The sequence below is a fragment of the Hyalella azteca genome, unplaced genomic scaffold (genome assembly GCF_000764305.2).
Source record: "Hyalella azteca isolate HAZT.00-mixed unplaced genomic scaffold, Hazt_2.0.2 contig13440, whole genome shotgun sequence".
Taxonomy (NCBI): domain Eukaryota; kingdom Metazoa; phylum Arthropoda; class Malacostraca; order Amphipoda; family Hyalellidae; genus Hyalella; species Hyalella azteca.
This window is the reverse complement of record NW_025943363.1, coordinates 239,940-257,986: the sequence shown is the minus strand read 5'-3', so window position 1 is coordinate 257,986 and position 18,047 is coordinate 239,940. Positions and strand designations below refer to the sequence as shown.

The window sequence follows — 18,047 nt, the reverse complement described above, 5'->3', positions numbered from 1 at the left end:
ACGCAAATGTATGACGTCACCATTTCAACCATCAATGAACGCATGGAACTAAAACAAAGCTTAATATAAAGGAAAAGCTGGAGAGGTGACGGAATTACCTACGATGTCGGAATATACCGCGTTTACCCTATTTAGCCAGTATTTCTTGCATCAGAGATACTTTCAAGTATTTCAATGCTAACAGCATCAAAATCCACGCAGAGCATGATGCAGAAACGTAAACTTTTAATAGGTTTTACAATGAAATTTACGCTCCTAGTCCAAAGAACTGAGACCGATTTCAAATAAAAATGACTAAATTGAATCCATCGCGCTTTCTGGCACCTTCTCTCACAGCTGATTGCAGTTGCAGTGCATTTTTTTAGCTTAAGTTGCCAATACATATTTAATGTAGTTTTGTACCAATGTACCGTTGGTACAAAACTTACAAAACAACATTGAATTATTGATCGCTAATTTCTTGCATTAGGTTAATTTTTATGATTCAAATTAATCATAGAAGTTGTATCTCCATGATTCCATGCTGAATTAATATTAAGAATAGAAGGTTCACATACAGGCTACAGTGATACAGATGCTAGCGCTAGCAGCGGCAATAAAATGAACTACTTTATTCGTTAGTATATTTACTATAATAATAACAATATATTATTCTGCTTAGGCACAGTCTCTCAAAATGTTCCAGCATATTTTCCATTACTAATTATTTACATTTATTTGTTTGTGGTGCAGCAAAATATTGCATTTTTTTATGTCACAGTCGATGTACCACGTGTTCTTGTGTTGTCTGACTCCACCGCAGGGGTGCCAAGCTAGCCGTAAATAAACAAATGAAAAATGACCAACGAATGGCACTTCTGGTAGCTTCGATCGGTACAAAACTAATAAAAGTATTTAGAATTATTGATTGATAATTTCTTGCATTGAGTAAATCATTATGATTTAATTTCATCCAAGAAGTAGGTATCTCCCTATTTCCATGTTCTTCCATTCTTTATTTTCTTCCTTTATTTTTTTTTTTCATCCACACTTCTTCTGTCTCTTTAATTTTTTTTTTCATCAACACAACTAATCGTATTCGTAGTAAAATTATACTTCGTTATAAATATTCAATTTTAAACGTTTTTTTAGAATTTTTAACTTTGAATTTAACTTTAAATAAAAAGTTATCTTTTTTTTTCTTTATCTAAAATTCTGGTCACGTGATTCCTGTAATGTTGGAACACACTTACATGGCCTAGGCAATACGCATGGCGCATGATGTCGGCCATGGCCATGGCTTTAGAAATGCCCTGTGGCGTAATTATAAATTTTTAATATTTTAATGTAGAAATAGAAAGATAATAATAGAATAGAAAGCTATTATTTTTATTAGAATAGAAAGCTTTTATTATTAATAGAAAGCGTGTTGGCGAGTGGCAGGAATTCTTCCCTGTGACCCTGATGAACCTCAACTCCTCAAGTATCATGTCCAGGTCCCGGCCTTCATACCCCCTGTTGAAGAGAACAAATTAATGTAAGTGCATTTAACATACTGGGAAAATGTTGCTTAAGGATTGAGAAGCGCAAGGCTTCAAATAAGGTCATTTTTATTTTATTTCTCTATCAGGCTCCTGATGCTCTTCACAAATTAGGGTTGACTTTAGACCAGTCGTAAATGAGACTTTTGTTATTTGAAGCTAAACTAATTATGTATTAGGAAAGGGTGGAGAGGACTAATAAGAACTAATGTTTAAAAATTACTTGCAGATGATCTGCGGGACGAGGTGCCCCGGTCGCCGTTGGGGCAAGCATCATGGTCGCCACACCACCATACCCCTGTCGGGTCGGTGGTACCCGTACCTCTGCAACCTTCCTACCCCTCCCCCCCCCCGCTCAGCCGGACCGGGCAATGCTTCTGCAATCCGATAAGTACTCAATAAAATTCTCTGCCACCATGCTTGGCCATGAGAAGCCAATTACAAGCTGCAAACTTATCTACAAAGTCCAGTGTGTTACCGTCAACCGGGGCTACTCGGGATTGGCGGGGCTACTTGGGACAGTCCTCCGACACGGCGTAAAACTGTTATAGTAGCAAAACTAATTGGAATATTGCAAAACTAAATATAGTGGCATAAACATCAACGTTTTTCCTATCTATGTAGTATAAAGGAAGTTGAAAAATACTACATTTAGTAGCTATGAAAAATTCCTGAAAAAAATTGTGAAAAATGCTATTTTGAAAAGTTACTTCTGCTAAGTTCTGTAGCAAAAAAATATTTGCCGTATTAAAAAATTTTACTTACATAAAAGATGCACCCAGGTGTCGGCTTGAAAACGTAATTGACAGAATTGTCCTATCTCATTCCAAAAAAATGGCAGCCATTTCCGCACGGCGGGGCTACTCGGGACACCCCCCGGGGCTATTTGGGACACCCCCAAAAACACATTTACAGTAGAACTTCAGTTAGCAAAGGCTCCAGTTAAGAAAAAAATTGATAAAAAACAAAGAATATTTATTACATTTACCTCGCTCAGCAAAAAAATTTCACTTATTGAAAAATTAGTGCATCATCGGTCATCAAAAAATTGTCCATGGAATGTCATATATAGAATTGTGCACCAGGCATCATAGAATGAAAAGTAATTGACCTAAACTATGATTTATTTCTCCAAAACACATGCTGGTTGTCACTAAAACATTCCTTTCTGTTTCAGGTATGTTTTTCATGATCTTTTTTTCATAGTAAATTCACTTAACGTAATTAAAATGGTGTGAAATTACAAGCCGTCCTGTAAGCTTACAGATACAGAAAAAATGCTCTAAGGCTGCTGATATGAAGCTTGCAGTGGACAAGGTTGTTGTAAACTTGTAAATGCTCAATGGCATGTTCACGGATACGGTAATATTGCATCAATATTAATACGATAATGTCACATCAATAATACGGTAATTAATGTACGGTATATGGTAATATCATATCGATAAAGGAAAAACAAGTAAAAATTACAGAAAACGTCATTTATTCTACCTACCTCTACATCATCTACAATGAAAGAGGAGGACTTCAGAGTACTGTTAGTAATGGATGAGTACACTCTGCATGCTTCAAATGTTTTAAAATGAAGTTTTATTCCAAGTGTCCCGAGTAGCCCTGTTTGACGGGGCTACTCGGGACACTCTTTTTTTGCTTCTTGCACCTTACGAATAGCATATGGAATTTTTTTGAAGATGCCATTCGATAGTCCTCGCAAAGAGCTATAAAATGAGCCTAAATTTGTTTATGAAATGTTTCATGGTAAGAAGTTATGGATAAAAAACGTTCAAAAGTGTCCCGAGTAGCCACGGTTGACGGTACCTCAACTCCCTTAATTTTACTCTAAAAACAGTCAAACAGCAACTGCAACACTAACATTTGTCTTCACTTACGTGGCAACTGAACATGAACAAGTGGTAATGCAGTCTGACCATTCTGATATGGCCTCAACTACACGATCTTCAAGGAGGAAACAATTTGAGTTGACTTGTTATTACAAACTTCTGCACGTTATTTTGGCAGGAGGCAGGACGCAGGAGCATTGAAGTATACATATATACTGCGGATTGCGGAAGTTGAAAATTTTATGAAACGACATGTTTGCAACTTGCAAGTGCAAACCATTATTTTTTTCAATCAAACAAAAATTTATGACGTTAGATCTGCGAGATTTCATACCTACTGAAATTATATGATATTAGAACTGCAATATTTCAGAATAAAATAGGACTTTTCTAGCCCTGTCCAGAGTGATTGGTTATGGGATCATAATGTCTTCCTATCCAGACTGATTGCTTATGCAATGGCCTTTCCAATATGCTATGTGATTTGGGTCGTTCAAAACTTCTCCATAATTACAGTGTGTCACTGTAACAGTAACACACAGTGTTAATAAAATTTAAATTTCTACCTTCCCTAAATTTTGCAGCTTACTTTCTCTTCTTTTGATCAATTTATTTGATTTTGTGTTATTGCACTCAGGCAATTTTCTCAGTGTCTGTATTGCATTTGGAATGAATTAGGACCAATGCATTGCAAAGTAACTAGTTCTAATTCTTGGTTTAAATTATTTATTATGAAAAATTTTAACCTGACCTCATGAACAAAAGTTCCACAAGATGCTTTCATAAAGCCCTTTTGTCTACAAATAGTCAAATAGTTGAACTTGTGTCTAAAAAATAACATACATACGGTATTATATATATTAGTGTAGTTAGGCAGAAGCTCTTCATTTATGCAGGTTTGGTTGAAGACCAGAGCGTACTTTTTATTTACGATTTTCTTATTGTTCTTTTCGATAAGCCGAACGAAATTTCTAGCTGGAGCTTGGAGATCAAAAAGTAGATTACCGAATGACATTTTATTGCAGTGCGACGTTTCTCCAAGCTCCAGCTAGAAATTTCGTTCGGCTTATCGAAAAGAACAATATGAAAATCGTAAATAAAAAGTACGCTCTGGTCTTCAACCAAACCTGCATATTATATATATATACCTGCCCTGTACTGAAGTTTTTTTTAAATGTCTCCTTCCAGGCTATATTGAGAAATTTGTTTCTATAAATAAATTCAGATTTATTTATATATTTATTTTCTACAGATTTGAATCTTCTTGGAGGGAACAGATGAAATTATGGCCTTGTATTTTTTCAATCAGTTGAAACCTTCTATTTATGTTGTCCCAAGCCGAATTAATAAAGTAAGCAATGAAATTAAACTTGCACAAATAAAAAAACCTTGGTTGTTCCTTAAAGTTTTCAATGATGAAAGCTATGGATCACGTCTGCCTGAACATTACAAAAAGTTCTACTGGAGCTGGAAGCATGGCCCCAAGCAACCAGTTCATTACGACCCTCCTACTGAAACATTCAGACTGAGTCCTAATCAGGAGAGAGTGTGAGTACTTTCCTGTCTATAAGAACTTTCCAGTCTATAAGAACTTTCCAGTCTCTAAGAACATCTTAGTCTATAAGAACTTTTCAGTCTATAAGAACTATCAGTCTACATGAACTTTTCAGTCTATTAGAACTTTTTGGTCTAAAAGAACTTTCCAGTCAATAAGAACGTTTTGGTCTTTAAGAACTTTTCCATGTTACTGATGGATGATGCAATTTGCAGACACTTATTGTAGTTATGTGGGTATTTCCCTGCTGCATAATGTATTGTAGCAGCTGGTCTGTGTTTAGTTTGAGTGTTTTTTTGTTTTAATGTTGACACTCCTCATACTTATCCTTCATGTGTTATTGATGCAGCCACTTCTAATCTGTAATTCTTGCAGTTAATCCCTTTAGGTGCTTATTTTTCCACTTCTGAACCTGCTGATGCTGCAGCCTAAGCACAAAAACGAAATTTAATTTCTAAATTTTCATTTAAATTTAGTCTAAATTTAATCTAATTTAATCTTACATAAAAAATTTTACTAAAAAATTTTGTGCATAAATGATAAACAAATTTATTTATTGAGGTCAACCTTCCACAATTTCTGTTTCATGTTATTGGATCATTGACTTTATTTATGTTCAGGTCACTAGTGGAGGACCATGGAGTTCAGGTTGTGTATCCAGAAAATTGTGATGCTGGCCTATGGGGAGGTGAAGGAGTCATTAAAGGATACTACCACATTGGCAAGTGAGTTCAAGCTTCATAAATCTTCCTTATTATTCATTTCTTCCAATATTTGACTGCTCACTTTTTATAATTTGTGTAAGAGCAAAATGTTTTGGCTTCCAACTAATCATAAGTTGTAGTAATCATCACTTCATGTAGGAAAAAATAGTCCCATTCTAAAGAATATTCAAACAATTTGAACCAAATCTCCCTGCTTTATCTCTTGAGGTAAACCAACTAAGATCTCTTCCTGGTCTTTAAGTGATGATATTCTGTTTTGATTTGTTCATGTTTTTTGTATGTATCATACTGGCAGACAAAGCATTTTATTGAACATCAAACTGTAGCTTATGCTACAACAGGACCTGTCTGCTTATAAGCCTAGCTTGCCAGCTGCTGGTCTGAATCTGACAAATGGTGAACAGTGTGACAGGATGGTAAAGACTGATTTTGATTAGAAACGATCTACATTGTATGAAGGATATGTGAAAATGAAGCTTTTGAGTGGGAAAATGCCACTATATATACAACGCTGTTGCATATTGCTACTACCAATGGTAACCAAGAAGCTTGGGCAGTTATGAGGAGCTTTTATGTTCCTGTCCATGCTGTGATGACAAACTTTGTGAGAATCCATGCTCTTTAATACATGCCAGGGCTGGCAATGATTAAATCAAAATGATTAAATCATGTGATTAAATCACTTGATTTTTTTATAATAAAATCATGATTTTTTTTATTTTTTTTATTTTTTTTTTTTTTATTTTTTTGATTTTTTCATATATTTAAATATATTGAGTGGCAGTCTTTAATTTATATTGAGGTATTGTTATTCATGGTTTAGTATAAATGTACTATAAATGACAAATTGATATATAAACTTGTTGCCTTTAGTGTGTATTAGGTTCCAATAAATTGAATGTTTTTGGTACAGAGGCATCAAGTGTGCAATACATTGTACGTAGCTAGCAGCTTAGCTAATTCTTATAAGGCTATAAGTACTAGTCTTTAACTATTTGACTATTTGTTATATATTGATTACAATATACAATTTAAATGTGTTAGCTAGCTTATACAGGGTGGGGCAGTCTGTGCACTGTGCTATCAGCTACAGTCACTACTAGTCGGTGTGTATAGAGGGTAGAGTCTGGTAGATTTTTAGGACATAAAACTAGTGGATCTATTGATAGTGCTGTGCACTGTGCTATCAGCTACCTATCTGTTATGTGACTCTTCAATGTTTAGATCTGCATTCCTGAAGTGTTTTTGTATATTGAAGCCAGTTAAATGGTTAATATTTAGCTTATTACCTTGCTCCATACAAACTTTACAAAGCTAATGAATAGACTTACCAATAATTGTTTACCCAAAAATCCCTAAGTGATAAACACAACCTTGGCCTGTTGGCCATTATTGAAGGCAATAAGTGCCCTTTTTAGCCATCCATTATGATCAATATACTGTTATTGTTAGTAGGCTAATTGCAACATAAAAAATAACACATCAAAAAGACAAAAAAGTTGAAAAAATCAAAAAATCAAATAAATCAAAAAAATCATGAAAAAATAAAAAAAATCATTGATTTTCGATTTTTTTGATTTAAAAAAAAATAAAAAAAATCGCCAACCCTGATACATGCACCATGACCCACCTACAATGTTTTGGTCTGATGGCTTCTTCTTTGGTGGTAGACATTATCTTGCACGATGTCTCAGGATGAAGGAAAAGTGCTCCACAAGTTCCTTTGGCATTGAATGCAGAAATCTTGTCACTGTACCTAGCACATCACATTAATGCCCTAACCTTAATCCCCATTATGGCTTTGCCTGTTTTCCTCTACTTCCAGCAGCCAACTTCCAGCAGCCATAGTCTGAGTAGATCCCTCTCTCATATCCATCCTAGTACCACCAACAACAACAAGCCTAGCAAAATCTGCTTCCTAGTTTTTGTTATATCCTAGGCTCTGAGCTAACAATTTTAACTATAAGCAGCATGGCTGACCAAAAATATATTTTTTAAGCTAATCTGCTGTGAACTTTTTGTTTTCATTTATGACATAAGATAATGTTTTCTTATATTATATTACTTGTACTCCTTTCAAATTCAATTGTTGAAATTATAACAATTTTTAAATTAAGAATAAAATTAGGATCTGTTTGATGACCTGTTTATCAATTGATCATATCACCATATGCATTGATCAGCTTGGTATCCAAGCTTTATTAAATTATTTATTTTAATTACAAGAAATACAATGCTTAACTTTACTATTTTGAGTGCATGGTGGTCATTGATGAGCAAGGTGTTGCCTTTCTGTGTGGCCAGTGTTATATACTTCTATACTTAAATTTGACTTCTACCTGAATTTGCAAATGTTTACTTTCTGAGTTTTATTCAGATCTGTATTCCATTTTCATAATTGATACTCTCTTGAAATTTTATGTATTTAGATGTGTTTATGGCAAACTATTTTGAACATGATACAGCTTCATTCAATTTATGCTGTTAAAAGCATTGCACATTATGTTAAGTTTATTAAATATACAGTTGTTGACAATCACGATATTGTTACCAGGTACAAAGGTGAGAACGCCAAGTACTGGTGGCCATGCGTCAAGAGGTCCGTTGTTTACTCCGAGATCCTGGACAAATACATGGAGCTCATGGTGACCGAGCGAGCCTTGACTCTCATAGACCAGCACTATGGCCTTGACTTCTATCTATTGAAGGTAATTCTCAACACGCAAGGGACTGGAATATTCATGAAGTGAAAAGCTATCCTGTCAATTTTTATAAATGTGTTGTGTACCTTATATACGGTATGAAAAATGCTACTATTTACTAGGACCAATTCCACTGTTGCTCTCGACTGACATGAATATAGATATTATTGGAATTTGATGTTTATTTTTTTCTGTTACTTGCCGTACTCACTTTGAAGACCAAAACCCCTAAATTTTTATTTCATTTTCTTTTTTGCTTGGAATATTGGATAGTGAAAACTTGTTTAAAATTTCGGGAACTGGCTAAAAATCAGTTACAGGCTCACACCCACACCCTGTTCATTATTGCCGAGAGAAACGTCTGTGTATTTTTCAATGATCACACGGTCGATCTGTATTTTTAATTTCTTTTGTTGTTACCATTGTTTATTAGCATCAAAGTAAAAATATCTTGGCTAATTTGCGAGGAACAAATTTTGTACATGCTGAATTTCCTAGGATTTGAATAAAAACCAATGATTTCTACCATACAGTGTTAGTTTTCTTGAAAAATTGCCTGTTAAATGTCAGATTTATGACTTCGTGTTTGTTGAACTTATTTAATTAATGCCATAAATCTGATAACTCCTCTCTTTGTTGTAGTTGTATTTTAATGAAGTTCCAAGGCCTGGAGTTTACAAGACCTATCTTAGTTGGAACTGATTTGTCAGCTTCCTCATATTTTTGTACTCACGACTGATTGAATGATGCTTCTAGAAATTAACATTACAACAATAAGTGACTAGTAATGCTGTTATGTTGAAAACGGACTGCACAACAAGTATGCAGACATCAACTCTGTTTTGATGCTGATATTCTTGCTGCAGAACGCGTATGCAGACATCAACTCTGTGTTGGGCTTCAAACTGAAGCGCGAGATGCTGCTGGCCCTGGCCAACCAGACGCTCTACCCTGACCAGCCTCACGTCCGCAGGGAGATAACAACGAAATACCAACAATTTATGATGCCCGTAAGTGGTGTTTCTCTAAATTTCAACTGTTCATAATTACTTATATCTTTAGTTTGCTGAAATACCAAGTTCACCAAGAATGTAAATATCAGAGAAAATTCTATGTTAATTTACTACTTATTATTAAAATGAAAACTTTTAGATCAGCATCATCCTAAGTTCAAAAGTGCATATATCCTATTGTATTCATCGCATTAAGAAAATACCAGTTGAATTAATTGAGATGGATGATCTGTTCTGAGTAAGACTGGAAAGAATGTAATAGGCGGGAATTAAGTTCTAGGAATTAGTTAATACGATTGTTTGTTGGTTCCAACGTTAACATGGTTATATATTTTTTGAAGTTTGTTTAATCAAAGATTCATGAAAATTCAATTCCTAAGAATTTGCTGAAATGTAGTCAAATTTTGTAACTACTTTGCAATTTATTTGTTGAATTGACGACCATGAGAAGCAAGCCTGTGACAATTGTGAGTTTAACTGAAAAACGCTCCTGATAGCTAATATCAAATAAACTCGAGCAAGTGGTCCAATTAGCGAACTTGATTAGTACAAATGTTTAACTGTTTTCCGTCTAACTTTTCGAACCTCCGATTGTACTTTCCCTTTTTTAACGTTTCGCATTGTGCGTCACAACTTCTTTAGAGCGCGATCCTTCCCTCTTGCATTGTACTGCACAATTTATTTAAGAGAACCCTCTCCCCTTTTGCATTGTCTGATGCAATTTCTATGCTGTAACGTCATACCCTCTTGCATTGTGCTGTACGATTTATTTGAAATAACCCCCTCCCTTCTTGCATTGTACGTGACAATTGTTCCAGCCAGAGGAGGTGGAGTGGATCGGCCTGACGCTCGATGAAGCCAAGATGAAGCAGAAGAAGCTTGAAGAGCTCGTCCAACCAGAGCCGCTCAAGTACGAGTTCCGGTCCCAGTTACTGGAATACCTTGAAGAAAACCCGCCAAGTGATGACACTAGGAAAACTGGAAACAGCGATGTATCTGAGAATGAAGAGGCGTAAGTCCCATTCACTCTTTAAAATAAGCATCAAATGTGTACTAATTGAACCTTAAGGGTCGTCAAATACCTAAGTTGCTAGTCAATGAATCACGGCAGAATAATGAAGGTTTGGGTTGGTCAAATTCATGTTAACTACCATTTGTGAAAATATAATCTCTTTCCAGAAAACTCGATGGTCATGAAACCATCCATTTTATTCATTTTTTGGGGGGTTTTGTGAATTTACGACAGATATTAATCCCAGCGGTGTTTGCATTTTAGCCATGCAATTTCCTGCCTGCCAGTAGTCGTCGAATACATGACAGTTATCAACGGTATAATCAGAGTTCAGTGACCAGTGTAATTCAAATTCTCTTGATCACTTAATTTGATTCGTTAACAATCAGTGTCCGCTTTAGTATTACTGCTAATACGACTATAGCACACGCGTGTCCGACTTCCACTTGAGAATTTTTAAACTCTGGCGATACCGTCCTTTTTTCTAAATTTTGATTGACTTGTCTCTCGTTTCAGCTCGTCTTCGGGGCAATCGTGGCTGCAGAAGTTCAATCCATTCGGCAAAAAACCGTCTACTTGATATCAAACTTTATTTTACAACCAATCACATCTGTACAGCCATAAAGCTGAGATTTAACTCAAACATTTTTAATGAAAATCCTCTCAATTTGTTGTTTTTTATACCTCCAGAACTTGCATGTGTCGGTGTGATGTTTACTCTACTGTTCGGTGATAAGTAAAACGCCAACTTACCAGTTATTGCGAAGTAATAAAATTAATTTAATTTAAATTCATTACAACCTAACTAACAGTCTCAAGTGTGATACAAAATGTGACTATCGGGATTTCTAGTCCACTATGATTTATGTAATGCTATTCACACAACGAAACAAGAAGAAATATTTGCACTGGCCATGAAAAAACATTAAAAAAATTATTAATTACGAGTTATGTAGGAACAACTTACCAGAAATCAACCGACCCCAAATATTAGCACTCGGATACGTTTTTGAAAAAAGCATCTTCGGCGCGATATACGTAGCACTTTTTCTGAATCCATAGCTAACTTTCTTCTAAAACTGCTACTAATACTCGTGCTTCATTGAGAAATACGGGAGCGCAGCCGTGGGTAACAAAATTGACTCGTAAACAGGCCCTGGGCCCAACGCCAACCATCAGCATGCATCATGCAATATCTACACATAGCCTCAGAACAATGAGCTGTGGGTAACTCTGGCTAACAGTAAATCCTCTTTGCACAACACAGCCACTGCTTCACAGCGCCGGAGCACAAAAGGCCATACCGCAACAGGCGGCGCAGGTTAGGTTACGTTAGGAGTAGCTGTTGCGGTAGGGCCTGTTGCGCTCCGGCCTGTATGCACTCCGGCGTTCCGGCCTGTATGCGCTACGGCCTGTGACTGAACTGCGCTGTTGTGGTGGGCGCTTTGTGTCAAAAGCCGTGAAGATGCCCGGCTGCATTACGCTCGGGAAGGTATATGAATAGCACTGTGGACTTGGGCTATGCTGACCTCTAGCTATCCACCCAGAAATACTCGTATATTCTCAATTTCCAAAAACACAAAATAATGGAAATTTCGAATCGGCTTGTTGGACAAAAATTTTTTACCGCTATTATAATGACCACGGATTAAAAAATTGAAAACGGTTCATTAGAAGTTATCAGGATTTCTGTTAGCGTACAATATCTCATTGAAATGTATGGTTTTTAAAGATGGCGTGGTTGAGGATCGTATCTGTTCAAGAGGGAAAAAAAATTTTCACTTCAAGTGGTGAAACTCGCATGAGTGCGACCCTATAAAAATAGAGACGTTGGAGGACATTCAACAAAGCCTGCGGATTGTATTGATAATCATTTAAATACTAAAGGATTCTCGTCACTAAAATATTTCAATTGTCACATTCGATGATTGAACTTTCGTCTCATTCGCGTCCGAGTGGCCTACGTCAAGTGCTAGTCAATGAAACTAGCGTTGCTCTATTATGATCATATTCAAATTGCCCCACCCTATTAAATGCAAATATCAAGCGATAAGTGGGACATAAAACAATAAATAATTCAACAGCGTTGAAATAATTAGATCAGATTCAATGAAATTCATGATCCAATTAGAGCTTTCAGAACAATAATTTTTGATGGTAAGTAGCGTTTATTAGCCTATTAGGTACCGGTCCAATATTACGCAAACCCTGCTGGCAGCATGAGGCTGCTATGCATGAACTGATGCTCTCAACAGTATCACTATTAATTAAAGTACAAGATTATGTGCAGCTTATCAGTCTCAATGATCAGAATTTAAATTAATTTCGATCTAACTAACCGAGTCTCAAGTGTGGTACAGAACCTGACTATAAGGGGAGCCAGAGAGAGAGCTATAACGTAACACGCGTCACTGTTTCACGGTTAACGTGCATCACAAGAACCGGTGATGGCCCGCGTTTGCATGAAGAAGTAACCTTGTATCGCGCCTCTCTTATTCACGCCACAACAGACCTCGAGAGCAGCGGCGGTTCTGCGCGTCAGTCAGGCGGTGCGTCGTGAGCGTGTAGGTTACTCATACGTCGCATCCTTCTTCCGTAGCCCGGCGCTCGTAGTAACTCGATCTCGTCAGACACGGTAAGGTATTTTTGGCACTGTGTTTCTGCTGCTTAAATTCGCGAGTAAATTTTTCAACAAATAAGGGTTGGAGTCCTATTATCGAATTAAGACTATGCAATAAGCGAAATGATAATCGAGTCATGTGAATTTAAATAATTTAGGCTTCTGACCAGATCAGTTTAAGAACGAGCAACGCTGAAAAAATGCAAGTAAATAGCACTGAAAAGTAGATTGGCTAGATGAAACATGAAAATTAATGTCTATTTTAATCAGGAAACGACAAAAAGGTCTATTCAACAAAACAAATTAGAATTTTTTTCCGTCGAAGATTTATTGGAGCCACTGAAGACTTGTCCAATGTGTCCTCACGGCGAATGATCACCGCGAGGCTTCCGGAAAATATATCACTATGAACCAACATTTTTAGATCTTTGATTTTTACTTGCTCATAAGTGAAAATATTCTTTATGCGAAATACCATCAGAACAATAATTACGCTTTTCTGTCGTACATGAAATTTGTTTCATCGTCGCACCGTGTGCTCGAGTTCGACTGAAAAAAAAGTCAGTAGCACGCAGCATCACGGGTATTTACAATAACACTGAAAAAAATTAAACATAAGGTTAATTAATGAACTAGTAATGATCGTCAATTGAACCATATTCTATTTCCACAATAGACCATTGCAAGCAACCCATAATACCTGGTAGTGATGCAAGTAGCCATCAAGTTTATAGCCAAGTTCCGATGCTAACGAAGATGAAAGCTGGCTTGTGAAGTTGGGCAAAGAGTTTCATTAATGCTTCTGAAGTACTTTAACTTCTTCATTATTGAAGTGGAAATTATTCTAGATAAATCGCGAATGAATGAACAGCAAAAAATGTGGTCAACTCAAATAACAATAATAAAATGATTATACAATGTTGTGCATGATGATGGACTTGCAACGAAACCTGCCGTTAATTTAAATCTTAAAAAATATATGAAGTGAAGGATCTGAAGCGGTGAAACACACAACTGAATGATATTGATATAACTAAAATTTTACCCTCTCGATCACATATCGATGCAACCGGAAACACTCATAAATAACATCCGTTCCAAACAATTATATTTAAACTCAACCGCCATGCTTAGAATTTCCTGGAATTACATTAAAATTTGTTCACACTTCAATGCATTCTGCTAAAAGGGTTCATGAATAATTATTTTCTTCACATATTAGTCTTATGACACATAATCTAGAATTTTCGTTGTCTTTGCATTACTGGACCAAAAAATCCACGAGAGTGACGTACGCGGCTGATTTGTTTTGGGGCCGTTAATGAAGTAATGTGGCAGAATGACCGCGTTAATGATAGAATGCCCGAGTCATAATGATTTGGTACAGACGAAGAGCTGCATGCATGATATCAATTAGGAGCTAAAATCTAGTGCATGGCGTCACTCATAAAAAAGTAGGTTCGACTCACGTTAACAATGCTCCCATAAGGGAGACAGTCGTTGACTTCAGACTTATTTAGCCATACGTTCAATTAATTATCTGCCTGCAAGCGGCCGTATACATGGGCCATGGCAAGTAAATATAGAGCAGTGTATCTTCCTAAATTAGCTCGTTGCAGAAAATAGTATTTCCATGCATCTTCACAACGTGAGTTGTGGCTCTTTTGCTTTTTACGTCATGCACATGCATTATGCCATTGCGCATCACAATAATCGCTAATCATATATCCTGAATTTGCTTCTATAATTTCATTTAATATTCGATATAAATCGTCTTTTTATCGAATTTGATTACGTTTATCGCATTGTAAACGGATAATTAAATCAATTCAAATTCTGTTTAGCTAAAATGTTCAGTATCAAACATATATCACGTTTATCGAGCATTACCAAGCGATCATCGAATTTTTTATTAGAGTTTTGTGCAAGTAAAATCGCTGTCACCAGACACAAGATCCTATCAGAGGTGAAATATTGCTCCTCGCGCGCACGCGGTATAACAGCCCGCGTCGCCGCCGCATGTTTGTCGCGTGTGATGCGCCGCGGCAGACAAACGTGTGCCGCGCACGGACGTTTCGCTGCATAGAAAAGACGGCGAGAGCTCGCCTGCATATCGCATAGTTAGATTGCGTGGCGATTAGCTATTGCAGAGCGGCACGCCAATGATCACGAATGTGAAGAAATATCATGCCTGAAGTAGAAGTATTTCACAAGAAAGTGTTCAAAACATTGATAAATTTTATGAACTTGGCCTAGTTTGTCGTGATATTGTCTAAGTAATTTTAAAGTGCACTGCAATTACAAGTAATGCGTCACTGATATATTTTACCGGGCTATGAGCAAGTCGACTTACTTGTTGAAGCAGGCTTATAAAATTTGTCAAGGTTGGTATGAAAATTGAATTATTATTATTATCTATTGTTTACTTTTTACTATTATTATTACGTACCTATTTAAAATACTCTTAATAATTTGTGATTATTCGATGCTATCTAAATGAAAATTGGTGGCATTCCTTAAGATACTTAATGCGAAATAAACCGATATTTCAAAAAGAAATATTGTTAATTTGCAATTTTTGCTCCTCTGTTGCAAACTATATTTCCCACAAGTCGTCTATTTCGATTAGAATAGATGGATGGATTGTTGATTCGTTAAATTTCTTTCTATATTCTCTAACGAAAGATGATAAGTACATGCATTTTTTTAAAATATACAACATAATTTTGAAAAGGAAGCGTGAAAAACTGAATGAAACCTTTAATTAACTTGCAGGCATTCCATTAAGATGCAAACTCTGTTGACGTGTATTTTTGGCGGTCCTGCCGAAATGAATACATAACGAAAAAAACGTTTTTACTAACATTCTTTTCGGAAATTCACTCAAAAATTTTAATCTATAGGCCGCTAAATTCTAATATCGCGTTTATAATAATTTCCGCCTCTGTGGCCAAAATGTCACGTCATTAATTTTCCTGGAAGAGAATCAAAGAGGCTTCTGATCAAAGAAATTAGGGGGCTTCGTCGTGATGTCACAGTCTTCAATGACGATGGTAGGTTCGTGTCGTAGTACTATTCAATGATGATGGTAGGTTCGTGTCGTGGTCTTCAATGACGATGGTAGGTTCGTGTCGTAGTCTTCAATGATGATGGTAGGTTCGTGTCGTAGTCTTCACAGACAATAAGGATGAATGTCAGCATCGGAGCTGCAGGTGCCACTCTGTATCTGCAGCTTGAAAGTATCGGGAAATTTTTCGCCATGTAACATATTATTACTCATCCCTTCTTAATTTTTTATCTTCCGCAAGCGTGATCAAATTTCAGTTTCACATCAATGGAATTTTTGACTTTATTTGCGACATGGTGAAAGTGAATACGGGTCATTCATTTAATGTTCATGAATTTAACAAAACCGATGGCTGCTAATGATAAAGGAATTTTCAATATTTCTTCATGCATTGGTAAGCCAGTCCCACACGACTACCAATTATATGAAAAATTGCCATTAATATTTGATGGCCGTAAAGCTGTACTCGATGGTTAATTCTACTCGTATTTTAAGATCTGCTTTTACATGTTATCATTTCGTTACGATTTTTCAACGGCAATAAGAATTTGAATTGAATTTCAACCCAACTCTTCAGATGTGATTGTTTTCACAACGCAATGAATAGTGATTTTGTGGTGCACAAAAGGGCTACAAATTTTGATCATTTTATAACAACACTTCTCTTTTACTGCACTTCTTGTCTGCCTGTCTGCTACAAATCTTATAATCGAAATTTAATACACTTCTACTTATCCTATCGATCCGAAATTTTGCACACTTGCGTAAAGTTGGAGACAATGCATGGATCAAATGACAAAATAAGTGATTAAAAAATTTTCAAATCTCATAACTGATGTTTGACACACTTTTACCTGTCCAATTGATCTGAAATTTTGCACACTTGTGTGAAGTCGGAGGCAATGCATGAATCAATTGACAGAATGAATAATTAAAAAAAATTTATGAATTAAAAAAAGTGAAAAATTATTATTTTTTAATATTCGAAAATAAAATGCGAAATTCATTGTACATCTGTAACATTGGAGAAACTGGATTATTTAGAAGTGTTGTCTTTAAAAAGTAATTTTTAAATGTATATTTTGATAACGAATTTTATTCCTTCCTTCATTAGGGCGTCACCATAATATTTTTCTCCTCGTTCAATATTAGCTAGGCTTTCTAGGAACATATTTCTTTCACATTTAAAATTGTGTTTTTAATTAACCTGATTTAAGCGAACGCAACGGTTACAAGACGTACAGCTTCATCATTGCTGTTCTCTGTGACGCCAAAGGATAAAATGTCACTAGAATGTCCGTATTGCTCAAGAGTTGAAGCTTTTACTCTCATAACTTCACATCATTTAGACCAAACAGGCGTGTTGCAGGGATACCGCTACCTCGTTCACTGGACCAAATCTAGTTTATCGTAGGCATCATCTTAAGGTTCACATCGTAATGTTTATGCCGGACTGAGAACACGAGCGATGATGTCGCTGGAGCGTGACAACTGCCAACACAACTCATCGCAATGCTCTAGCATAGGCGTAGCGTCGGCAGGAAGAGAGATTGCATAAGGAAGTCGGTCGTCAGCAACGCTCTCATTATGCAATGGTTTCTTAAATCGCAGCAGCTCGACCTAAGCAAATTTCCTGATGTGAAAGCTCAATAAAAAAATAACTAGTAAACATTGTCTACAATATTAATCTTATTTAATTTTATTGAAGACATCTAAAATTCTGTATCATTAAGTTATAAAGATGACATCGGACAAATGACAAAGGCATTGTCAGCATTGTCAATGCCTTTAGTTAGTCGACTTTTGAAGTTCCGTTCAACTCCCTGAAGCATATTGACCGGTGTGTTAGCGATGGCTTGGCGTATGTTGTTCTTAAAATGAAGTAGGGTCCTTGCACAGTCATTGCAAACAATTGATTAAGGATAACTTGTCCTAAATGTGTTCACCCTCGTAACAATCGATTTCCGATTAGAAACCCGATCTAGAGAACGG

The 18,047-nt window shown here is 36.2% G+C and overlaps 2 protein-coding genes across 2 annotated transcripts in view; both read left to right on the top strand.

The window, feature by feature from the left end:
• The first annotated feature begins 4,584 nt into the window (after positions 1-4,584).
• On the top strand, positions 4,585-11,035 carry LOC108677730 (39S ribosomal protein L28, mitochondrial). Its single transcript, XM_018166000.2, has 6 exons — positions 4,585-4,909; positions 5,537-5,641; positions 8,196-8,349; positions 9,210-9,353; positions 10,175-10,368; positions 10,885-11,035. The coding sequence occupies exons 1-6, from the start codon at positions 4,647-4,649 to the stop codon at positions 10,946-10,948; spliced, it is 924 nt and encodes a 307-aa protein (XP_018021489.1). The 5' UTR covers positions 4,585-4,646; the 3' UTR covers positions 10,949-11,035.
• A 1,892-nt stretch (positions 11,036-12,927) lies between these two features.
• Positions 12,928-18,047, top strand: part of LOC108677728 — a 32,845-nt gene continuing 27,725 nt past the window's right edge. The window contains exon 1 of the mRNA XM_047883666.1: positions 12,928-13,003. The gene's annotated coding sequence lies outside the window, so the exon portion shown is untranslated. The remainder of the gene's footprint in view (positions 13,004-18,047) is intronic.

Bases quoted from the DNA above. Each gene is read 5' to 3' on its own strand.
- LOC108677730 (XM_018166000.2), top strand. From the start codon at position 4,647: ATGGCCTTGTATTTTTTCAATCAGTTGAAACCTTCTATTTATGTTGTC. The intron at 8,350-9,209 runs GTAATTCTCAAC...TTCTTGCTGCAG, and splicing joins TTGACTTCTATCTATTGAAG to AACGCGTATGCAGACATCAA. The intron at 9,354-10,174 runs GTAAGTGGTGTT...CAATTGTTCCAG, and splicing joins ACCAACAATTTATGATGCCC to CCAGAGGAGGTGGAGTGGAT.